At 43.7% G+C, this 18,665-nt stretch overlaps 1 protein-coding gene across 1 annotated transcript in view; it reads left to right on the forward strand.

The window, feature by feature from the left end:
• HELLS (helicase, lymphoid-specific) overlaps positions 1-18,665 on the forward strand; it is a 41,221-nt gene that overhangs the window by 18,333 nt on the left and 4,223 nt on the right. Inside the window, exons 12-17 of the mRNA XM_019556165.1 lie at positions 804-887; positions 979-1,098; positions 7,754-7,870; positions 12,796-12,955; positions 16,412-16,508; positions 18,091-18,167. Coding sequence (XP_019411710.1) covers positions 804-887; positions 979-1,098; positions 7,754-7,870; positions 12,796-12,955; positions 16,412-16,508; positions 18,091-18,167 — 655 coding nt within the window. The remainder of the gene's footprint in view (positions 1-803; positions 888-978; positions 1,099-7,753; positions 7,871-12,795; positions 12,956-16,411; positions 16,509-18,090; positions 18,168-18,665) is intronic.

Below are 18,665 nucleotides of genomic sequence, written 5' to 3' on the forward strand. Positions count from 1 at the left end.
CCAGCCACCAGCACTGCTGGCGACATCTGCGAGTGCTCCCCTTCACTGTTGGGTGCTGGCGACATTCGCCACCACGGCTGCCTGTAGGAGCTTACCACCGTCTGCGAGTGGTCACCTTGCCCCCTCAGCCTCCAGGGGCATGCAGCATTCATGACTTAATCCATCAATAATAACCAGAAGAGTACATTCAAAAATAGTCTTCCAAATAAACACAAGCTTGACTTCTGTAGAGTTGAAACCATTATTATTCAGTGGGATACTTCACAGTGTAAGATAGTCAAATCAGCAATCCATCACTGATGCAACCTAACATTCTCTAGATGGGACAAGAATGGAATATAGGATGAGTCAGATATATATAAAATGCTGAAAGGTTGTGTAGGTAATTGCTGCTGCCGAAGGTGCCTCTTGACCAGCCAGTGCCACGTTGTTAAAAAGTGGTGTTGGTAACTAATCAGGGGCTACAAACTTAAGCCAGTGCTTTGTAGCCTGAGGTTCAGCAGCTTGAAGTTCAGTGTACTGACTGTCAACCCTGTACAGTGGGGTAGGAAATCTTATTTCTGCCTTGTGAAAAGTTCATTAGAAGTGTCTTCCATTGAGAAACAGAATGACAATCTGTTTCTCACCAGACCACCAAGAGTGTTTTATTTATATATTTGTGTGTGTATAATAAAATCTTGATTTCAGCTAAAAAAATTTTTAATAAAAAAGGTTCTAATTGGCTCTTACCTGTAGCACCGGCGTCAAAACCTTGGTTAGAAATGTACATATGCACAATCGCCCTTTCTTTTCTGTATTTTAAGGTTGATGAAGATCTAGTGAAGAATTCGGGCAAATTCCTGCTCTTGGACCGGATGCTTCCAGAACTGAAAAAAAGGGGGCATAAGGTAGTTTTGTTTTCTGTACTGATATTGTAACAAGTGTTGCTTTTTATTTTTCCTTTCTGATAAGTATTCTAAAGACTTTTAACTATTTTAGGTGCTGCTGTTCTCACAAATGACAATGATGTTGGACATTTTGATGGATTATTGCCATTTAAGAGATTACAGATTTAGTCGTTTGGATGGATCCATGTCCTATGCAGAGAGAGAAGAAAATGTAAGTAATCCACCCTTAAGCATTTAGGCTAATTACACCAATTCATCTAATAACTAATGTGCAGCATAAAACCAAACTGCTCCAAAAGACAGAAAACGGTTTAATGTGGTAGTCATGAGTGCAGCATCACTGGATCAGAAAACTATGCAAAAAGTCTTGGGGTATGCCTACACTGACAAGTACCCACCCAAACCATAGAATCTCATGGTTAGGGTTGGAAGGGACCTCAGGAGGTTAGCCAATCCAACCCACTGTTCAAAGCAGGACCATCTCCAACTATATCATCCCAGCCAAAGCTTTGTCTAGCCGGGTTTTGAAAACCTCAAAGGATGGAGCTTCACCCCCTCTCTGGGTAACCTGTTCCAGTGTTTTACTACCCTCCTAGCAAGAGAACGCTTTCTGATTATCTAACCTAAACTTCCTTTGCTGCACCTTGAGATCGTTGCTCCTTGTTCTATCATCTGCCACCACTGAGAACAGTTTAGCTCCATCCTCTTTCGAAGCCCACTTCAGGTAGTTGATGGCTGCTATTAAGTTCCCTCTCAGTCTCTTCTTCTCAGTTTCCTCAGTCTTTTTCCTCATAACACAAGTCATGTCCCCCAACTCACTCGCCATTTTTGTTGCCCTCTGCTGAACTGTCTCCAAATTGTCCATACCCCTTCTGTAGTGGTGGGCCTAAAACGGGAAACAGTACTCCAGTTGTGACCTTACTTGTGCTGAATAGAGAGGAATAATCACTTCCCTTTACCTACTGCCAACACACCTACCAATGCTGCCCAGTATGCTGTTAGACTTCTTGCCAACAAGGACATACTGCTGGCTCATTCAGCTTATTGTCCACTGTAACCCCCAGGTCCTCTTCTGGAGAGCTGCTGCTCAACCAGTCAGCCCCCATCCTGTAGCGGTACATTGGATTGTTCCATCCTAAGTGCAGGATTTTGCACTTGTCCTTGTTGAACCTCATGAGATTCCAAACCTCCAATTTGTCTAAGTCACTCTGAATCCTAGCCCTACTCTCCAGTGTATCTATTACTCCCCCCAGCTTTGATGTCATCTGTAAACTCACTGTATGCCATCTTCCAAGTTGTTGATGAAGACGTTGAACAAAACCAGCCCACGACTGATCTCCAGGGCACTCCACTTGATACCAGCTGCCAACTAGACATCAAGCCACTGATTTACTGTTCTCTGAGCCCGATGCTCCAGCCAGTTTTCTATCCACCTTACAGTCCGTTCATCTAGCCCATACTTCCTTAGCTTGCCTATGAAAGTGTTGTGGGAAACCATATCAAAAGCTTTGCTAAAATCCAGGGTACTCCACATCCACCAGTCTCCCTGCATCCACAGAGCCACTTATCTCATCATAGAAAGCAATCAGGTTGGTCATGCCCCTGGTAAATCCATGCTGACTGTTCCTAATCGCCACCTTCTCCAAGTGCTTAGAAATGGATTCCTTGAGGATCTACTCCATGATTTTTTTTCAGGGACTGAGGTGAGGCTGAGTGGTCTATAGTTCCCTGGATCCTTCTTTTTTCCCTTTCTTAAATATGGGCACTGTTTGCCCTTTTCCAATCATCCGGGACCTCTCCTGATCACCGTGAGCTTTCAAAGATGGTGGCCAATGGCTCTGCAATCACATCAGCCACCTCCCTCAGCACCCTCAGGTGCATCTCATCTGGCCCTGTGGACTTGTACACATCCAGCTTTTCTAAGTAGTTCCTAGCCTGTTCCTTCACCACTGGAGGCTGCTCACCTCCCTAAACAGCTGCCTGGTGCAGCTGTCTGGGAGCTGACTTTGCCTGTGAAGACTGAAACCAAAAAAGGCATTGAGCACTTCAGCCTTTTCTGCATCCTCTATCACAAGGCTGCCTCCCCCACACTTTCCTTGATCCTCCTCTTGCTACCAACATACTTATAGAAACATTTCTTGTTACCTTCACATCCCTTGGTAGCTGCAACCCCAACTGCGTTTTGCTGACTTCATCCCTTCATGCCCGAGCAATACTCTTATTTTTCCCTTGTTTGTCCAAGTCTCCATTTTCTTATAAGCTTCCTTATGTTATATGGCTCAGCCCACATACTTGAGTGTCACTTTTTTCATCCATGCTTTGTCACTGATGTCAAGCCCAGCTTGCCTGCATCCCTGCCATCCTCTTTGGAAATTTTGTGTAGGGGTGTATCATATTATATCATAGCAAGCGAAACTGGGAATTGGCCTGTAGAACAACCAGTTTTTCCCAAAACAGTCCCGAGTACAGAAGTTAGTTTAGCCTGTCCTTGAATGCAGCCATCAGAAGCACAGCACACCGCTCAGTTTGGCCCATATGTGATACTGTCCGACAACCATTGTAATGCACAAGAGAGACTGGAGGAGCAGGGGCTTGAAGAGCCACATATGCCTTATTTGGTACTTGGAGAAGCACCAACATGGTGAGAGATTATCTGCATTGGTGCCTGTACCTGGTACTATGAAGAGACCTAACCTTCCACAGGAATGGACTTTGGTGCTCCCTAACCAGAACTCTCCATGGGGGCTTGATCCTTACTCAGACCTCTTGTCTGCAAGGGGCTTTCAGGTTCTGAGACGTATTAATCACCACTGTGAGCAGGCACTTGGAGAGTTCCTGGTCTGTCCCATCTGTATGGCCTCCCTCCTTCCAAAACCTCTCCAAGCTCTTCTGTTCCCTGTCTTCCAAAAGCAGAAGTAGCTGCCTGAATTCCACACCTCGTGCATTTTGGACACAATGTCATCTACAACATGCTTTCCTACTATACCATTTGTGTGCTCAGGTTTTATATTGTGAAGACTTGCCCTTTAAAATTTAAAGTGCCTGCAATGGGAAGAACACCCCTCCTCCCCACCACCACCAGTCAGTCCATTCAGTATCCTTTTTTAATGTAAGCAACATAATTCCCCCAGATGACTCCTGTTACAGGGACACAGTTTGCAACTTCTATCATTTTTCATGTCATCCATCTTATTTGCAAGACCAGCAACGTAGAGGTAGAAAGTGAAAATTTATCGAGGCAGAAACGGATCACGTCTTGGTAAGTGGTGAGGATTTTAACTCCCTTCATTTAAAAAATGCTTACTTTCCGAGGACAGCAGTTTTGTCTTTGGTACAACAGAGGGAGTTGGAAAGTGCACAAAGACGGGATAGAATGCTGATGAGCTGTAGAAGTAACTGCCACTAGAATGAGATCTGCAAACAATCCTCCCATAACTACCACCACCTGTGCTGCTCTTACCGAAGAAGAATCAGTTGGTTTGGACTTTACCACTGAATGATTAAGCAACTTAACTTCAAAGATACAGGAAGCGCAGTAGAACCTTTGGCATGAAACCTCAGTTGCCTCCCATGCTGATACAGCTCCCATGAAGGCATACTACCAAGGACGATACAAACTTCTGTGGAAGTAACACTAACAAACTACCCACTAAAAGGGCCATATAATTAATAGGCCAAGTCATAATTTCATTTTTATAAAATATATCATAGAAAATTAGGGTTGGAAGGAATGTCAGGAGGTCATCTAGGCCAACCCCCTGTTCAAAGCAGGACCATCTGCAACTGTATCATTTCAAAAAAAGTTTTGTTTAGCCAGGTCTTAACCTCCAAGGATGGACATTCCGCAACCTCTCTGGGTAACCTGTTCCTATGCTTTACTACCCTCCTAGTGAGTCTTTTCTAATATCTAACCTGAACTTCCATTGCTGCAACTAGAAACCATTGCTCCTTGTTCTGTCATCTGCCACCACTGAGAACAATCTAGCTCAATCCTCTTTGAAACCACCTGTAAGGCAGTTTGAAGATTGCCGTTAAATCCCCTCAGTTTTGTCTTCTCCAGACTGCATCTTCCTGAGAGTTGCATGACTATAGTCAGTGACCATTTGGTGCTTGAAGCACTTAAGTGCATCACTGAAGTCCAGGTATAAATGGTATGAAGCTGGGGTATCACTGGACCTCTGCTTCCTATCTTTTGCAGCCTTACACATCTCTGGTTGTCAGATTTGCTCTCAGCACTGCAGTATAGTCCAGTGCATGTCAAGCTGTGAGGTGGCCACTTTCAAAATGACCTGGTAGTGTTGGATGCTTCTGCTGTTGTAGCTGAAATCCTGGTCTTCCATGCACCTTCCAAGTACTAGTAAAGATTTGACTGTACTACTTCTTTCAGCCAGTTGCATTCTGAGAACAGCTGATTGGACTAACTTGGGCTGCATTTGCCCCTGTGAAATCAATTTATAGATCTTTAGTGCAGACATGATGAGCTTGACCCAAAACTTGCAGCTAATTATCGGTGTCAACATAGCATACCTTCATTGTTTATACAATTGATGCCAAATCACAAAGAGATTGGGAAATGAGAGAATGGAAGTACTATCTGTAGTTAATATTGTGACCAGAATGTCATTAAGTTGCTGATGCTTCAGTCTTCCTCCTCTCCTTTTTTCCACCCCCCTCCAGTTTCTTAGAATAGTGTGTCGCAACCCAAAAGTGGATCAGAAGAACATGAAAGTTATGAACAAACTTAAAAAATGGATTCTCTTTAACCCTCATCAGTTCTTATGAAAACGTAACCATTGTTGGTCTCATGGGGTAACTTGTTATCCTGCCCGCATGAACAAAAAGGAACCAGTGATAACAGTGTAAATGTACCAGAAACTATTTATTAAGCGTACAGATTGTTTGAAAGAGTATTTATGATGAGTTGAACCCAAAATATTATTTAACTAGAACTATGAAAAAACTAAAAGAGTTTCAAAACACAAACGAACTTGGCAATTTGCTAAGTCTGCAGTTCACACCATTTTCAAACTAACAATTCCAAAAACATTTCCTAACTGTTTTAACTAAGTATTGCATTCCTCGCAAAGCAGCAGTGATGTACTGTGGTGCACACAAATAGCTTAATCTTCACATTTGTTTCTGGGTTTTGCAGTCATCTGCCCTTGGACAAAAAGCACAACATCCGCTTATGCTTGCAGAAGGTTCTACTGGGGTGCATTGTGGCAATTTGTAATTTAGGGCAGTCAGACCAGACTTAACAAACTTAGGCAGATTGTATGTATCCATCATTCTTTGGTTTACTTGTCTATCAATCAACTGTTCTCCAAACTCCTGCAAAAGAAAAAAAAAAGTGCCATCTTCTTAATGTGATCTTTGCTTCCAGTTTGTGTTGTGGCTTAGCCAAGTGATGAGGCTGGCAATGGCAGCCACATCCAGCATATTGAAAAATAGTGTCATTGGCCACCTGTTGGTTTTCCGTCTGCAGGTGGGCATACAGACTAAGTGGTCAAGGTTGTTCACCCAGCCCTTTTTTGTAGTCATGGATCATGTCCAGCTTTCTTTGCTCTCTACTCACTGTCAGGTCATGGTGCAATGCTTGACAGCAACAGCACAACTTTGGACTTCTTTGGAACATAGGAAACTAGGATGAGTTCCCCATCAAAAGCAAAAACGGATGAAAAAGTTTCCCGTCGATTTTCTTGTATTTTTCGTTTGTGATATTGGCCTTGTTTTTCCAAATCGTACCCACATAGGTCAAGTTCTGCTGTAGCAGTCTTTCTGCCAAGGCAATACTTGTGAAGAAATTGTGATGCACAATATTCCTTCCTGTCCTGTACCAGGGATGAATCAGTTTTTCAGTGACCTGGGTACCAGGATTACCTTGGCGTGGAGGTTCTGGTTTGCCCAAGTAGATGTCTCCAGACAGGGGGAATGATGTTGCTGCATCACTGCACCACTAAATTTTCAAGCCATATTTGGCAGGCTTGCTGGGCATACACTGTCTGAAGGGACAGCGACCCCTGAATGCAATTTGCTGCTCATCAGCCATCAGGTGTATTCCTGGAATATACCATTTCCTGAGCTGCTCCACAAATTGTGTCCAAATATCTCTGAAGGTAGCAAGCTTGTCCACAACTGTCCTTTCCTCATGTGTCACCTTGTTGTCAAATCTCAGGTACTTGGTGATTTGACAAAATTGTTTTAAATTCATGGTGGCACAGAAGCAAGAACGCCTGGTGTGTTGCTCTCATGACTCCTCCAGTCCCTTGTGACCACTGTGGTATAGACCACTCAGCAGTAGGAGGCCAATGTAGGCTTTCAGCTTTGTTTCACTCCCTGGGCAGCTTTTCATCCACAGAGAGCAAACCATTCATGTAAGGTGGTTGTTCTTTGGGCATATTGTACACTGCGGTGCCAGTGAGAATGTCCTAAAAAGAAAATTTTTTAGAATTAATTAACTTTAAGATACTGCACAAGATGTGTGTCTGGGGTAGGAAATTACTCCATGGGAATGTATGAAGGTTAAAGGAGAAAAATGTGGGGAAACCATGGTTTTTCCTTGCAGGGTTGGCAGAGTTCTTGCCTGAGAGAGGCTTCTTGGGGTTGCCCATGCTCCACACACCCCCAATACCATACATCCACCCCACCCCCTGGAGGGCAGGCTGCACTGGGTTGGGAGTGAGAGGCACTGGGTCAGGACTGATCACTGATGTTTTACAATGGGTTCTGGTACAAAAAAGGTTGAGAACTACTGTCTTAGAACACAGCTCTGCCCCCTGTAGAGAGACAAGGCAATTGTACGTCTCACTTAAACTGAAATCTAATTAACTATTTTTTAAAGCCCTTTATTCTGTTTTCTCTTCCAGATGCAGAAGTTTAACATTGAACCTGAAGTCTTCCTATTCTTAGTGAGTACACGGGCTGGAGGTCTGGGCATTAACTTGACTGCAGCAGACACTGTCATCATTTATGATAGTGACTGGGTAAGTTAAACATTTTTTCAAATGTTTTACATGGTCAGATTTTTTTAGTATGTTGCTACATATTTGTTTAGCAGCTTTCCTAGGTTATGGGCTATCCTACTTTTATAGATTACCAGGAAAAATTATATAACAAACTTAGTGTTCTGCATTTTTGGTTTTTTACCGAATTTCACTGATAAACTACCTGACTCTTTTTTTTATTGGACTTATTAGGTTTTTACTGATTTACATCCATTTTTCAGTTCAAGTCCCTGTTAACTGGCACAAGTGGGGAATGGAGGGTGCCAGTAAGCTAAAAGTGCTGGTTACAGCACGGGTTTCCAGCCGGGGAGGGAGGGCGGTAGTGACAGCCATTCACGGAGCGGGGGGAGGAGAGGCAGCAGTGGTCATGCTGGGTCCAGGGTAGGGTGGCTGGAGCCACTGCCTGGGCTCTCGGCTCTGACCCCAGGAGGAGCTGCGGGAATCACTCCCAGGTTGGGTGGGTCCCAGCTGCACCCCGGCAGCTCTGGCTGCGGCCCTGCCCCAGGTGCTGGGAGATGAAAGCCGCACCAAGGGGCAGGCAGGAGAGCCCAGCCTTGCTTCCTGTGGTGGGTGCTTTACCTGGCCACTTCTGCATGGGCCCATGGGGATGGAGCTGCTGCCGAGGGACGCAGAGCTCCCGGCTCTGACCCAAGGCGAGAGGGGACAGGTCAGGGTAATGGGGCAGGGACTGTCCCTGTGTCCGGGCACATGCAACTCCTTCCTCCTCTCCCAAATGCCAGGGCAGCCCAGCAGCAGACTGCTGCAGCAGGGGGAAGGGGCACGAACGTGATCAGGGAAGAAAGCAGTGGGGCATGGCACTGTGCACCTGCTGTTGAAATTCCAGTTAATGGAGTTTTCTGGTTTACTGTATTTATTTTAATGAAATGCCATCCTGATAGACAGTTTGTGTTGCAGCACTGAAGCAATTCTTAAATGTATAGCTCACTCCAGACACACAGTGGATCCAGTCAGATTTAAACTGTTTAATATCACACCATAATTGGCTCACGTGACATAAACAGGCGCTTAGTGCTTCTGTTTAATGTGGGGCTGAATAAAAATATACACAGAAAAAAAAGTAAAAGTTGAGTAGAAAGCGCAAATCTATGTGACTATAGCCATGAAAATCGGTGTTTTAGAAGTTTTCAAAAAGAGTAAACAGGAAGGTGAAGAGGAAGATGCATTGCGCTGCAAGTACTGTGGCATTGAAGTCAGTTCTTATGCTGACAGGGTAAAAGAACATATAGAAAGCAAGTGATATATTAAAGGAGAATGTGCGATTAGGGATAAACAGCCCATATCTGGAGCCTTCAACAGGGCATTAATGAAAGAGAACACAACTGTTTAATGATTTTGTGCATGCTATTTGTTTTGCTCGGCAACCACTGTTTCTCATAGAGGGATTGATCAGTGATTTTGCTGCTGGACAGTATTGTTGCACAAAAACTCTTCCTAATGCAGACGACCTCACTCTTAAGTACCTGAGAGAAAATGATGAAGCTGTAGTATCTAAAGTGATTGAAAGAATTAATGGAAATGTGGTTTGTTTTTTTGATGAATTCCCTGACGCATTGGACCACCTGAATTTGGCCTTTTTTTTTTTATTTCAAAGCCAAAACCTGCATTCTTTTGTGCAGATGTGATATTCATCCCATTTACTGATACCCCAAGCATTCATGCAACAGTAAATGCGGTGTTAGAGATGTACCAACTGACTTGGGGAAAATGTGGCCACCACTAACATGGATTCTGCCTCCTGTATGTCTATATTTTGGATTTAAAACTTCATTGTAGAACAAGAACGTTTTTTTGCCTCCCTGCCTGACACCTCCAGGGAAGAAATTCTACCTGATCAACACATCAAAGAGCTACTCAACACAGCTCACAGAGGTACACTCATGGACCCAGAGGGACAGACTTCCACCTTCAGCTCCCTCTGTGCAAAAATGAAGTTTATTTCCTACCTGTGGGGACACTTTACCATCTTGTACCATCTACGCTTTTCCCAGAGCCTTACGAAGGGACTTTGATCCCAAAAGCTTGCAGAAAAGGACAGTTTTCTTGCCATTTTCCAGTTGGTCTAATAAAAGGTATCATTTTGGAACCAAGAGTTCTAGTTTTTTGTATGTCCTATATGGCTAAGCTTTCATGGAAGAAAAAACTCAATCAGAAACCAGAGCTATTATGAGTTACTTGTCCCACTCATTTAATCTTGCACTATCATCAGCCACAGCTATTGAAGAAATGAGAGACACAAGCATCATTGGATTTGGGGCTGTTTTCAAGCATGCAAACAAGCTCAAGGCTTTGTTTTATGAAGTGCAAGATAACTGCAAAATTGACTGCCAATTTATTGACTCCTGTTGTGCCACATCAATGAATGAATTTCTGCCTGGCTGCATGTCTTGTAAATAAGGCATGGACTTTGCTAATGTGTGTTTTAGATCACCCTGAGTTTGTCAGTGCTAAAGCAGAAACTGAAGAAACAGGCAAATAATCTCAGTGGCCAGCAGATCCTGCACACCAAGGACATGTTCATTGCTGAGAACCTGAATTCACTGTCTGAAATTCTAAAAGCAGTGGAATTCTCCCATGCTGCCTTCAACACAGTATTTTCACAATAATACAGATGTTCACCACATACTGACAACTAAAATATCATCTGAATTGAACAAAAAAGCTACAACAGAAACATCCAGTGAGAAAACGCAACTGTTTCATGAAATCCTTCTGACCTTGGAACACGAAAGAACCAAAAAAGCTTTCAAAGTCTTAAACATTATTCTCTGTGGAACATGGCAGGTGACTATAACGTGTAATTTGAACCCCAAAGTGTTTGGCCCCGAAGATTCATTTTGGAATGTCATCCAGGTGTTGAACCCCTTCCTCAAGGTGAATTTTGCAGCAGACTATGACCACTATGCCAGAGTGTTTCAACCATTTGTCGTCAAAGATGAATTTACACATCTTAAAAGTGAATGCCAACATGAACATGCCAATCCCTGACGATGTGGAACTGGATGTGCTGGTTACTTTCCAACTTTAGTAAAATTGCACAACAAGCTTTGAGTGTAGCCCCCAGCTCAATGGATACAGAATGCTTATTTTCAAAACTGGACTACATCCAAGAGAGCAAGAGGCTCAACATGAGTATGGATGTGCTCAACATGAGTGAGGATACACTTAAGAAAACAATGTGAGCCTATGCAAACCAGGATTTCTGGAAAAATTATTAGTTTTGATGGGACACAAAAATTAGTTTGTATTTAAAAAGTTTAGCCTAACTTTACTATTCTTTGTTCTTTTTGTAATAATTCAAAATCAGTTCTGAATTGTGAGGTAAATATGCAAGGTAAGTTCACTCTCATGCGATCGGCATAGGCACCCCCCCCCCCCAAGCAGGTAAGTCCGTGGGAGGAGGGAAGGGAGAGGGCTGTGGGGAGAGGCGTGGCATGACCCATCGGCTACTCCCTGGGCTGCAGCAGGGAGCAAAGTGGAGGCAGCTGTCACTGCGTGTAGGGCAGGAGGGCACAGTTCTTGCTGCCACACACACACACACCCCAGATGGGCTGGGGAGCTGCGCCAGGCTCTTCCCAGGGGGACATGTGCCCCAGATCTGCACGTGGGAAAAGAGCAGGCTACCACCTGCCCTGAGAACCAGGAAGAGCCTAGTGCCTGCAGCAGTGGCAGCCTGCTCTTGCTGCAGCCTGCTAAGCCCTAGAAGAGCCGGCTGCTGCCTGCCCCAAGCACTGGGAAGAGCCTGATGCCACTGCTGGCCCCAACCCGCCACAGCAGCAGGCTGCAGCAAGAGCAGCCTGCCGATCTCCGGGAAGAACCCAGTGCTGCTGCCAGCTCCAGTCGGCAGCAGCAGCCTGCTCTAGTCCCGCGCGCAGATCTGGGGGCACATGCCCCCCCCCGGAAGAGCCTGACACAGCCCCCACAGACCGCAGCCCTCCCGGGGTTCACATAGCAGCAAGAGCCACACCCCCATGCCCTGCACCCACTGATGGTTCCCCCCACTTTGCTTCCTGCTGCAGCTCCAGGAGCAGCCAACGTGCTACACCATGCCTCTCCCCCAACCCCTTCTCTAGTCCTAGACTTACTCGGGTCCCTCTCTCCCTCACTGCTGCAGAAACGTATTATTATTTCCTCGAATTTAAACCAATGTGTTCTTTTGTTTTTTCTTTTCTTCCTTTTATCCCAATTTCAACCTAGTTTTTATGTTTGGAAGATAAACCCTGAAAAATTGCCGGAATTTTTTTTTAAATAAAAACAAAAATGTGGAACACTAAATAAACCAGGGATGGGCAAAATGTGGTCCACAGGCCACATGCAGCCTGCCGGGCCATTCTATCCAGCCCACAAGGCCCCTAAAAAATTTAGAAAAATAATAGTTATCTGCCCCTGGCTGCCTGTCATGCAGCCCTTGATGGCTTGCCAAAACTCAGTAAGTGGCCCTCTGCCCGAAATAATTGCCCACCCCTCAAGTAAACCGTTGGACTACAGCTTATATTTAGCAAGCAATAATAGTTCAGCAGGCTTTCACACACTCTTTACTACCTAATGTCATAACTATGATAGCTTTGAGCCAACTCATTTGTGAAAGATAAACAAATTTATACCATGTCTCAAAGTACTTTTAGTAAAAGGCTGGTTTCCATGACAACTAAATAGTTGGTTCCATGATCCAGTTCAACTGTAAAATTAACTTGTTTTTTTCAATTTTATTAACGCAATTAGTTGTGCACATACTCCCCAGAAATTGGAATGATCTTTTCCTCTTTCTGCAGCACAAAGTGATGCATTTTCAGCTTTAAAGCCTGTAGAGTCAAGTGACTGAAAGTAAAGCCCATTGTGCATCTTTATCAGCAAAGTTGTTTGTTTGTTTTTTTAATTCCTTTTAGAATCCCCAGTCTGACCTTCAGGCCCAGGACAGGTGTCACAGAATCGGCCAAACGAAACCAGTTGTTGTGTATCGCCTTGTAACAGCAAATACTATTGATCAGAAGATTGTGGAGAGAGCTGCTGCCAAGAGGAAGCTAGAGAAGCTGATTATCCACAAAAGTTAGTAAATTTACTCCACTTTTTTTGTATTACTCCATTAAAACCCAGTAGAGAATTCTTGCCGCTGCAGCTTGTTGCTTTTAGTGATCCTAGTTGGTTGTGAAAAACTTCTCCTTTTCTTTTCAAGAGTCAAAAGCAGTCTCTTCTCTGAAGGCATTTGTTAGCCCAGTGTAGCTGATTTCTGCTGCAGATTTAGAGTAAGACTTTTCAGGCTTCAGAAGAACTGGGGTCATCATGCCGCATCTGTTGACCGGGGAGGAGAAGGAAGGTTTGCTTTGCAGGAAGAAAAAATGGAATGAAGCCAGGCAGTAAGGTATTTGAGTTGTTAGAATAGTTGCTGTGGAGTTGTAGATAAGTATCAGCCAGATCAGCTTCCTGACGGATCATTTTTCACTTTAAGGGAAAAGAAATGTCTGACTGCAGTGGATAAAATTTGTTGTTGTTGTTGTTGTTTTTTTAATTAAAGAAAAATATATTTAAATGCAACTGAATTTTAAAATTTGCAACCTCCATAAAGGTATAACTTTCTATAATTTTATTAAAATCATTTAAAAATATTCAAGCAGTATGTGTTATCTTTACATGTTTTAAAGAAAGTCAAAGTACTGAATTGGTGCAAAGTGCTAAATTAGGCTAGGCACCTAATTTAGCATAAAAGCCATGTTAGTTACAAATCAATGTGTTTTAATAGTTACCAGTGATGGTAAGGTCTTCTTTAGAAAAGTAAAAAGACCATGATTGGGTAAATGAGTTAACTTTTTAAAGGAAGAAAGCTGTATTTTGGGTAAGGGACATGGAAAAAAAAGAAGCACCTCTGTAGCTATTGGCAGCTACTTGGTGTGATGGTTCTCAAACTCTAAACCAGAAGGCCCCAGGGGGTAAACGGTAGTGGCATGGAGAAGCAGCAGCACTTCCAGTCTCGCTGCTGGCACTTCTGGTCAATCATTTGCTGCCGCCGCCCGCCCCCCCGGGCTCATTGCCCAGCCTGGGGACTCCCTGTTTAACCTGGTATCTGGTTGTGACACCAACCAAAAATGATTGAAAACCCCTGCTATAGACCAGTGGCAGTCAAATTTTTTGGCACGTATGCCACAGATTAAGTCCCACATCCTCCCCAAGCTCCATTCCAGTCCCTTTCCCCTTTTATCCTTCTTTTTCTTCTCCCTGCCCTAACCTCTGCCCTCCCCAATCTACTGCATGCCCTACAGAGAGGCTGCCTATGGCACCTGTGTTACAGTTTGGCCAGCCCAGGTCTAGATAATTAAACTAGTGCTAGTTTTGGGTGATAATGTTGAATTAGGTGTCTTTTTAGTATTACCCAAGTCTCTTTTTATACTCCACTTGCTATCATGGTGCTTCTGTCTGCCAGCAAGCTCCTAAGATTTCATGGTCAGTTAAAATAGGAGAAAAGCATCTTTCAGAAATGTCTTTGCCAGAAATGTAACTTTCGGTCTAGTTTGCATGTAGAACCAAAACAGGAAGAGTAATTTGAATCCATCAAGGAATCAACCCATGAAATGGTGAAGCATCCAGTACAGAGTTAAATATGAAAGGAGAGAGCAATAACATGGGACAGGTTGCCAAGCAGACTTACCAATTTCATTGAGTAAATACTTGTTTAATTGTTTACTAACCACTGCTAAGCCCAAGTTTCAGTGGTTTCCTCTAGGAACCCTTGCCTCAAGTAAAGGTTTAGGGAAGGCTGCTGTGATCACCTAACTAAGTAATCTGATGGTACCTTCTTGCCATAAATATAAAAAGCACGTAAAGTTAATTCCATCCTCTTCTGACCCTGCTAAGATGCTTTAGACATGTTTTAAAGGTATCTGGCCACCCAGCCTTCTGAAACCGAAATAACTTGAGTTGAAATTTGTTAAAAACCAGCAGAGCTGTGAAATCTTAGTGTCAAGATCCTTTTAATTTTTATTTGTTCTTTATCTAAAAGAAGGATATTCATTAAAAAAGCCCTAAGCTATTTTACAATTGGATGGATCAGGCTTGAAGTAAGGGAATGTCAGAGTAGAGTTAAATTATGTGCAAACTTCTCTGTACACCAGCACATATTATGATGGTGCCTTTAAAAGAATTTTCTCAGCATTTCACATATTTCTGCCACCCTAGATGCATTCAGTCTAACACCATACTGCTACTAATCGTACTTCACAGGTGATAACTACTCCCTCCCTTCCCGAATAGTCTTCCTCTACACCTCCCTAGGTTGCCTTATATTACTGCATTTTACCTTCGTAATAACTCTTCACTCCTAATTCACAGTCCCTTTGTTTGCATTTACATATGGAGTCTTTTCTGTGCTATTTAGCTCAGTTTGTATCTGTCTCTTGGATCCAAGGAAGGGCACTTGCTGCTGAATAAGCTTTCAGGCGTTTTTTACTGGACTAGCTATATAGTTGGAAAAGAAACCTCAAAAATCCTTGCTTCTCATACAACAGTAACATATTAAATATGAATACATTACTTCATGTGAGAAGTATGTAGTTAAGTAGTGGAATCATTTAAATATTATATGCATGTATGTTACCCAGAAATAGCAAAACCTGTGTTTAGTGGATATTTGCAAACCAGACCTGAGCAAGGGCAGAGGAAGTGGGTAAGGGAGGAGGTGAGATTGGGCAGCTGCATCTGTAAGTGGCAAGGTTGGGCAAGTCTAGTGATAGTAGGAAGATACAATGTTAGTCTCCCCTGATTTGTCTGCTTTTCTTGGCTTTGTCCTCAGTCAACTTTGGCCAGTTGGAAGTAATCTTATGTTTCTGACAGACCTTGATAACCGATCCAAGTGACTGCTGGTTTTTGTCAGTATTTAGATGTCTAGTAATGAGTTGCTTAGAAACTTCCCTTCTGTCTACACTCAAGTCTATTGGAAAACGTGGAGGTTTGGGGTACTGCTAAGTGTTAGGGTATTAAGAAATGTTAGTCTGAACAGTTATATCTCATTTATTAAGTATATTGAGAGAAATTAGTCTCTAATAAATCATAAGCATCTTTCACTGCTTCTCTGTTCTGTAGTTGTAACCCTCCTCACTTTGTTTCAATCAGCTAATGTTATAATGGGAACAAACTTCAACCTTCTCCATCTAATTTTAATTGCAATGTTTTTACTGTAAGTAGAACTAATACCTTTTCTATCATGTGCATGTCACTGCTGTTTCCAAACCATTTCTTTGCATGCCAAAATTAGTGACAGGTGTGCATGTAAGAGTTCTGTGCAATGCTTGATATTTTTTTTGACCTTTCAGCTTAGTAATAATTTAGGCATGTTGTATGTGCTTGGACAAAATGGTGAAGCACGATATTCACTATGTGCTGTTGTATTGATGTGCAGCATGTCCAAAATAGTTGATTATCTGTTTCTTCAGCACATGTTAGATGTGTCAATTTACAAATTTGGTGGCTGCCTTTTATAGATTTTCTTACATGGGGGTTTTTCTCTCTGCATAGATCAGTTTAAAGGTGGTAAATCTGGGTTAAGCCAATCAAAGAGCTGCTTGGATCCTCAGGAATTAATGGAATTATTGAAATCAAGAGATTATGAAAGGTATGTTTTCACATTTTTGTTTGATTTCCACCCCGCCCCACAATTGGTTCTCGATCTGTGGCATATAAGTAAGTGTCAGATCACCACAGTGGCTCTGCCCTTTTCATGATATTACCGTATTTTTCGGACCATAAGACGCACCCAGTTTTTATGGCAGGAGAGACTATGTGTGCCGGTGGCCGGCCATTTTTATTGCCGGCCACCGGCACGGGCGCCGGCTTCCGGTGTAAACAAGCAGCGGATGTCCCGCTCGGGCTCCGCCGCCTCCGCGGGCAAGCTCCGCCCCGTCTCCCCGGGACACGGCATAAACAAGCGGCGGGTGTCCCGCTCGGGCTCCGCTGCCTCCGCGGGCAAGCTCCGCCCCGTCTCCCCGGGACACACACCTTCGGACCATAAGACGCACCCTCGTTTTCTCCCCACTTTTGGGGGGGAAAAAGTGCATCTTATGGTCCGAAAAATACGGTAAATGGCATTCAGGTCTGCCAATTGGAAAGAAGCTAGGTCCTTAGGGAACTGATACTGTTACAGGGTGTCACTGGTGGGGTTACCCTGGGATTTCTGTCCACAGCTAGCTCTGCACTCCCCTTCTTTCGCTCACTTGACATGCCTTGGTGTTAAATAATTGCAGTAAATTGCCTCACTCCAGAGAGGGTGGTGATCTAAAGCCAGGTGGCACTACCTCATCCTTATCTGTATCATTACTGACAATGGTTGGGTCCAGACCAGACCCTCTTTCAGGGCCTCAGCCTTCTTCCTTTCAAGGTCCCACCTTGCCCAGGCCATCAGTCCTAATTCTGTCCCTTCTGTGTCTCAAACCTAGAACCCTTGGTTCCATTGGCCAGTGAATCGACCTCTGGGCCAGGTCCCTTTAGTTCTCACCCTTTGCTGCCCTGATAGGTCCCTGTCTCAAGGCAAGCATTCACAACCTGCTGAGGGTCAATTACTGCAGCATTTTGTCTCCATACAGTGCTTTGCCACGTGGCCTCCATATTACCCCTTATGGCCTTGTCTGTTCTACCAGTTGTTATCAACAGGTATTTTTAACAGACTGCCCTGACATTTTGAGCTACCAACAAAGTTCCAGACATAACGGCCCTCTTGTTATCCTTTTTGGGCTCAACAGAAAAAAAAAAACCTACACAGTTTACCCCCACTGAGATCCACATGTCTTCAGGTCCATGCCCTGTGTGCCCCGGGGCTCTGCTAGCCAGTTTCTGGGGTGTTTCCCCTCTCCCCCTCAAGAGCAAGTTAGTCCTGGTTCTGCTACTAGGCCTTTCCTCTCTCCCCCTGGCAGGGACCAGCTTTTGTACAGCCAGGCCCAGCCCCTTTTCTGGTCACCTGACCACCCTCCTCCCCCCTTATACCAACATAGGAAGTCCTTGTTCGCAGTCTCCAAGAAGGGTGGGTATGCATCTTGTCCTCAGCTGCATATCTTTATTCCTGCCTTGAACAGTCCTTATCTTAAAGAGACCAAGTTCTGTGGTTCTGTTCCATGGTCTGTACCCTGTTTTAGTATGGAACTGCTGGATTAATCCAATGGTAACTTGGTTTTACATTGTATCATTTTATCTTATTTCTGTAGAGAGGTTAAAGGATCCAGAGAGAAAGTAATCAGTGATAAAGATTTAGAGTTACTGTTGGACAGAAGTGATCTTATTGGTAAGTAAAGCTTATTTGGTCTGTCTTTCCTGTTTGACAGTAAAATATATCTATATGTCTATGTCTGTCATCTGGAGTCTGTTGTTTGGGGTCTGTCATCTATCCAAAACCTGACATGGGTAGATATTTCAGTTCCTATACTGCCAGAAAGTCTGGGGCACCCCTCAACAAATATCAAATTAAATCCCCATAATGAGTATTCGGTGTACAATACAGAGGGTCCTGATGTGTACATTTGGCTTTTACACTGACAACTTAAGGTAGTTAAGAACATTTTTGAGGAGCAGTGGGGAGTAGAATGCCAGTTCATCAGAACAAACTGCTCTTGACAATGGGTTTCTTTTAGCAAATTTCCCATTTCAGAATTTTTCCAAAATACAGTAAAAGCCGTGTTATCCATAGTTTCATAGTTTGTAGGGTCAAAAGGGACCTGAGCAGATCATCTAGTCCGACCCCCTGCCATGGCAGGAAAGAATACTGGGGTCAAATGACCCCAGC

The sequence above is a fragment of the Crocodylus porosus genome, unplaced genomic scaffold (genome assembly GCF_001723895.1).
Source record: "Crocodylus porosus isolate Cpor-Errol unplaced genomic scaffold, CroPor_comp1, whole genome shotgun sequence".
NCBI lineage: Eukaryota > Metazoa > Chordata > Crocodylia > Crocodylidae > Crocodylus > Crocodylus porosus.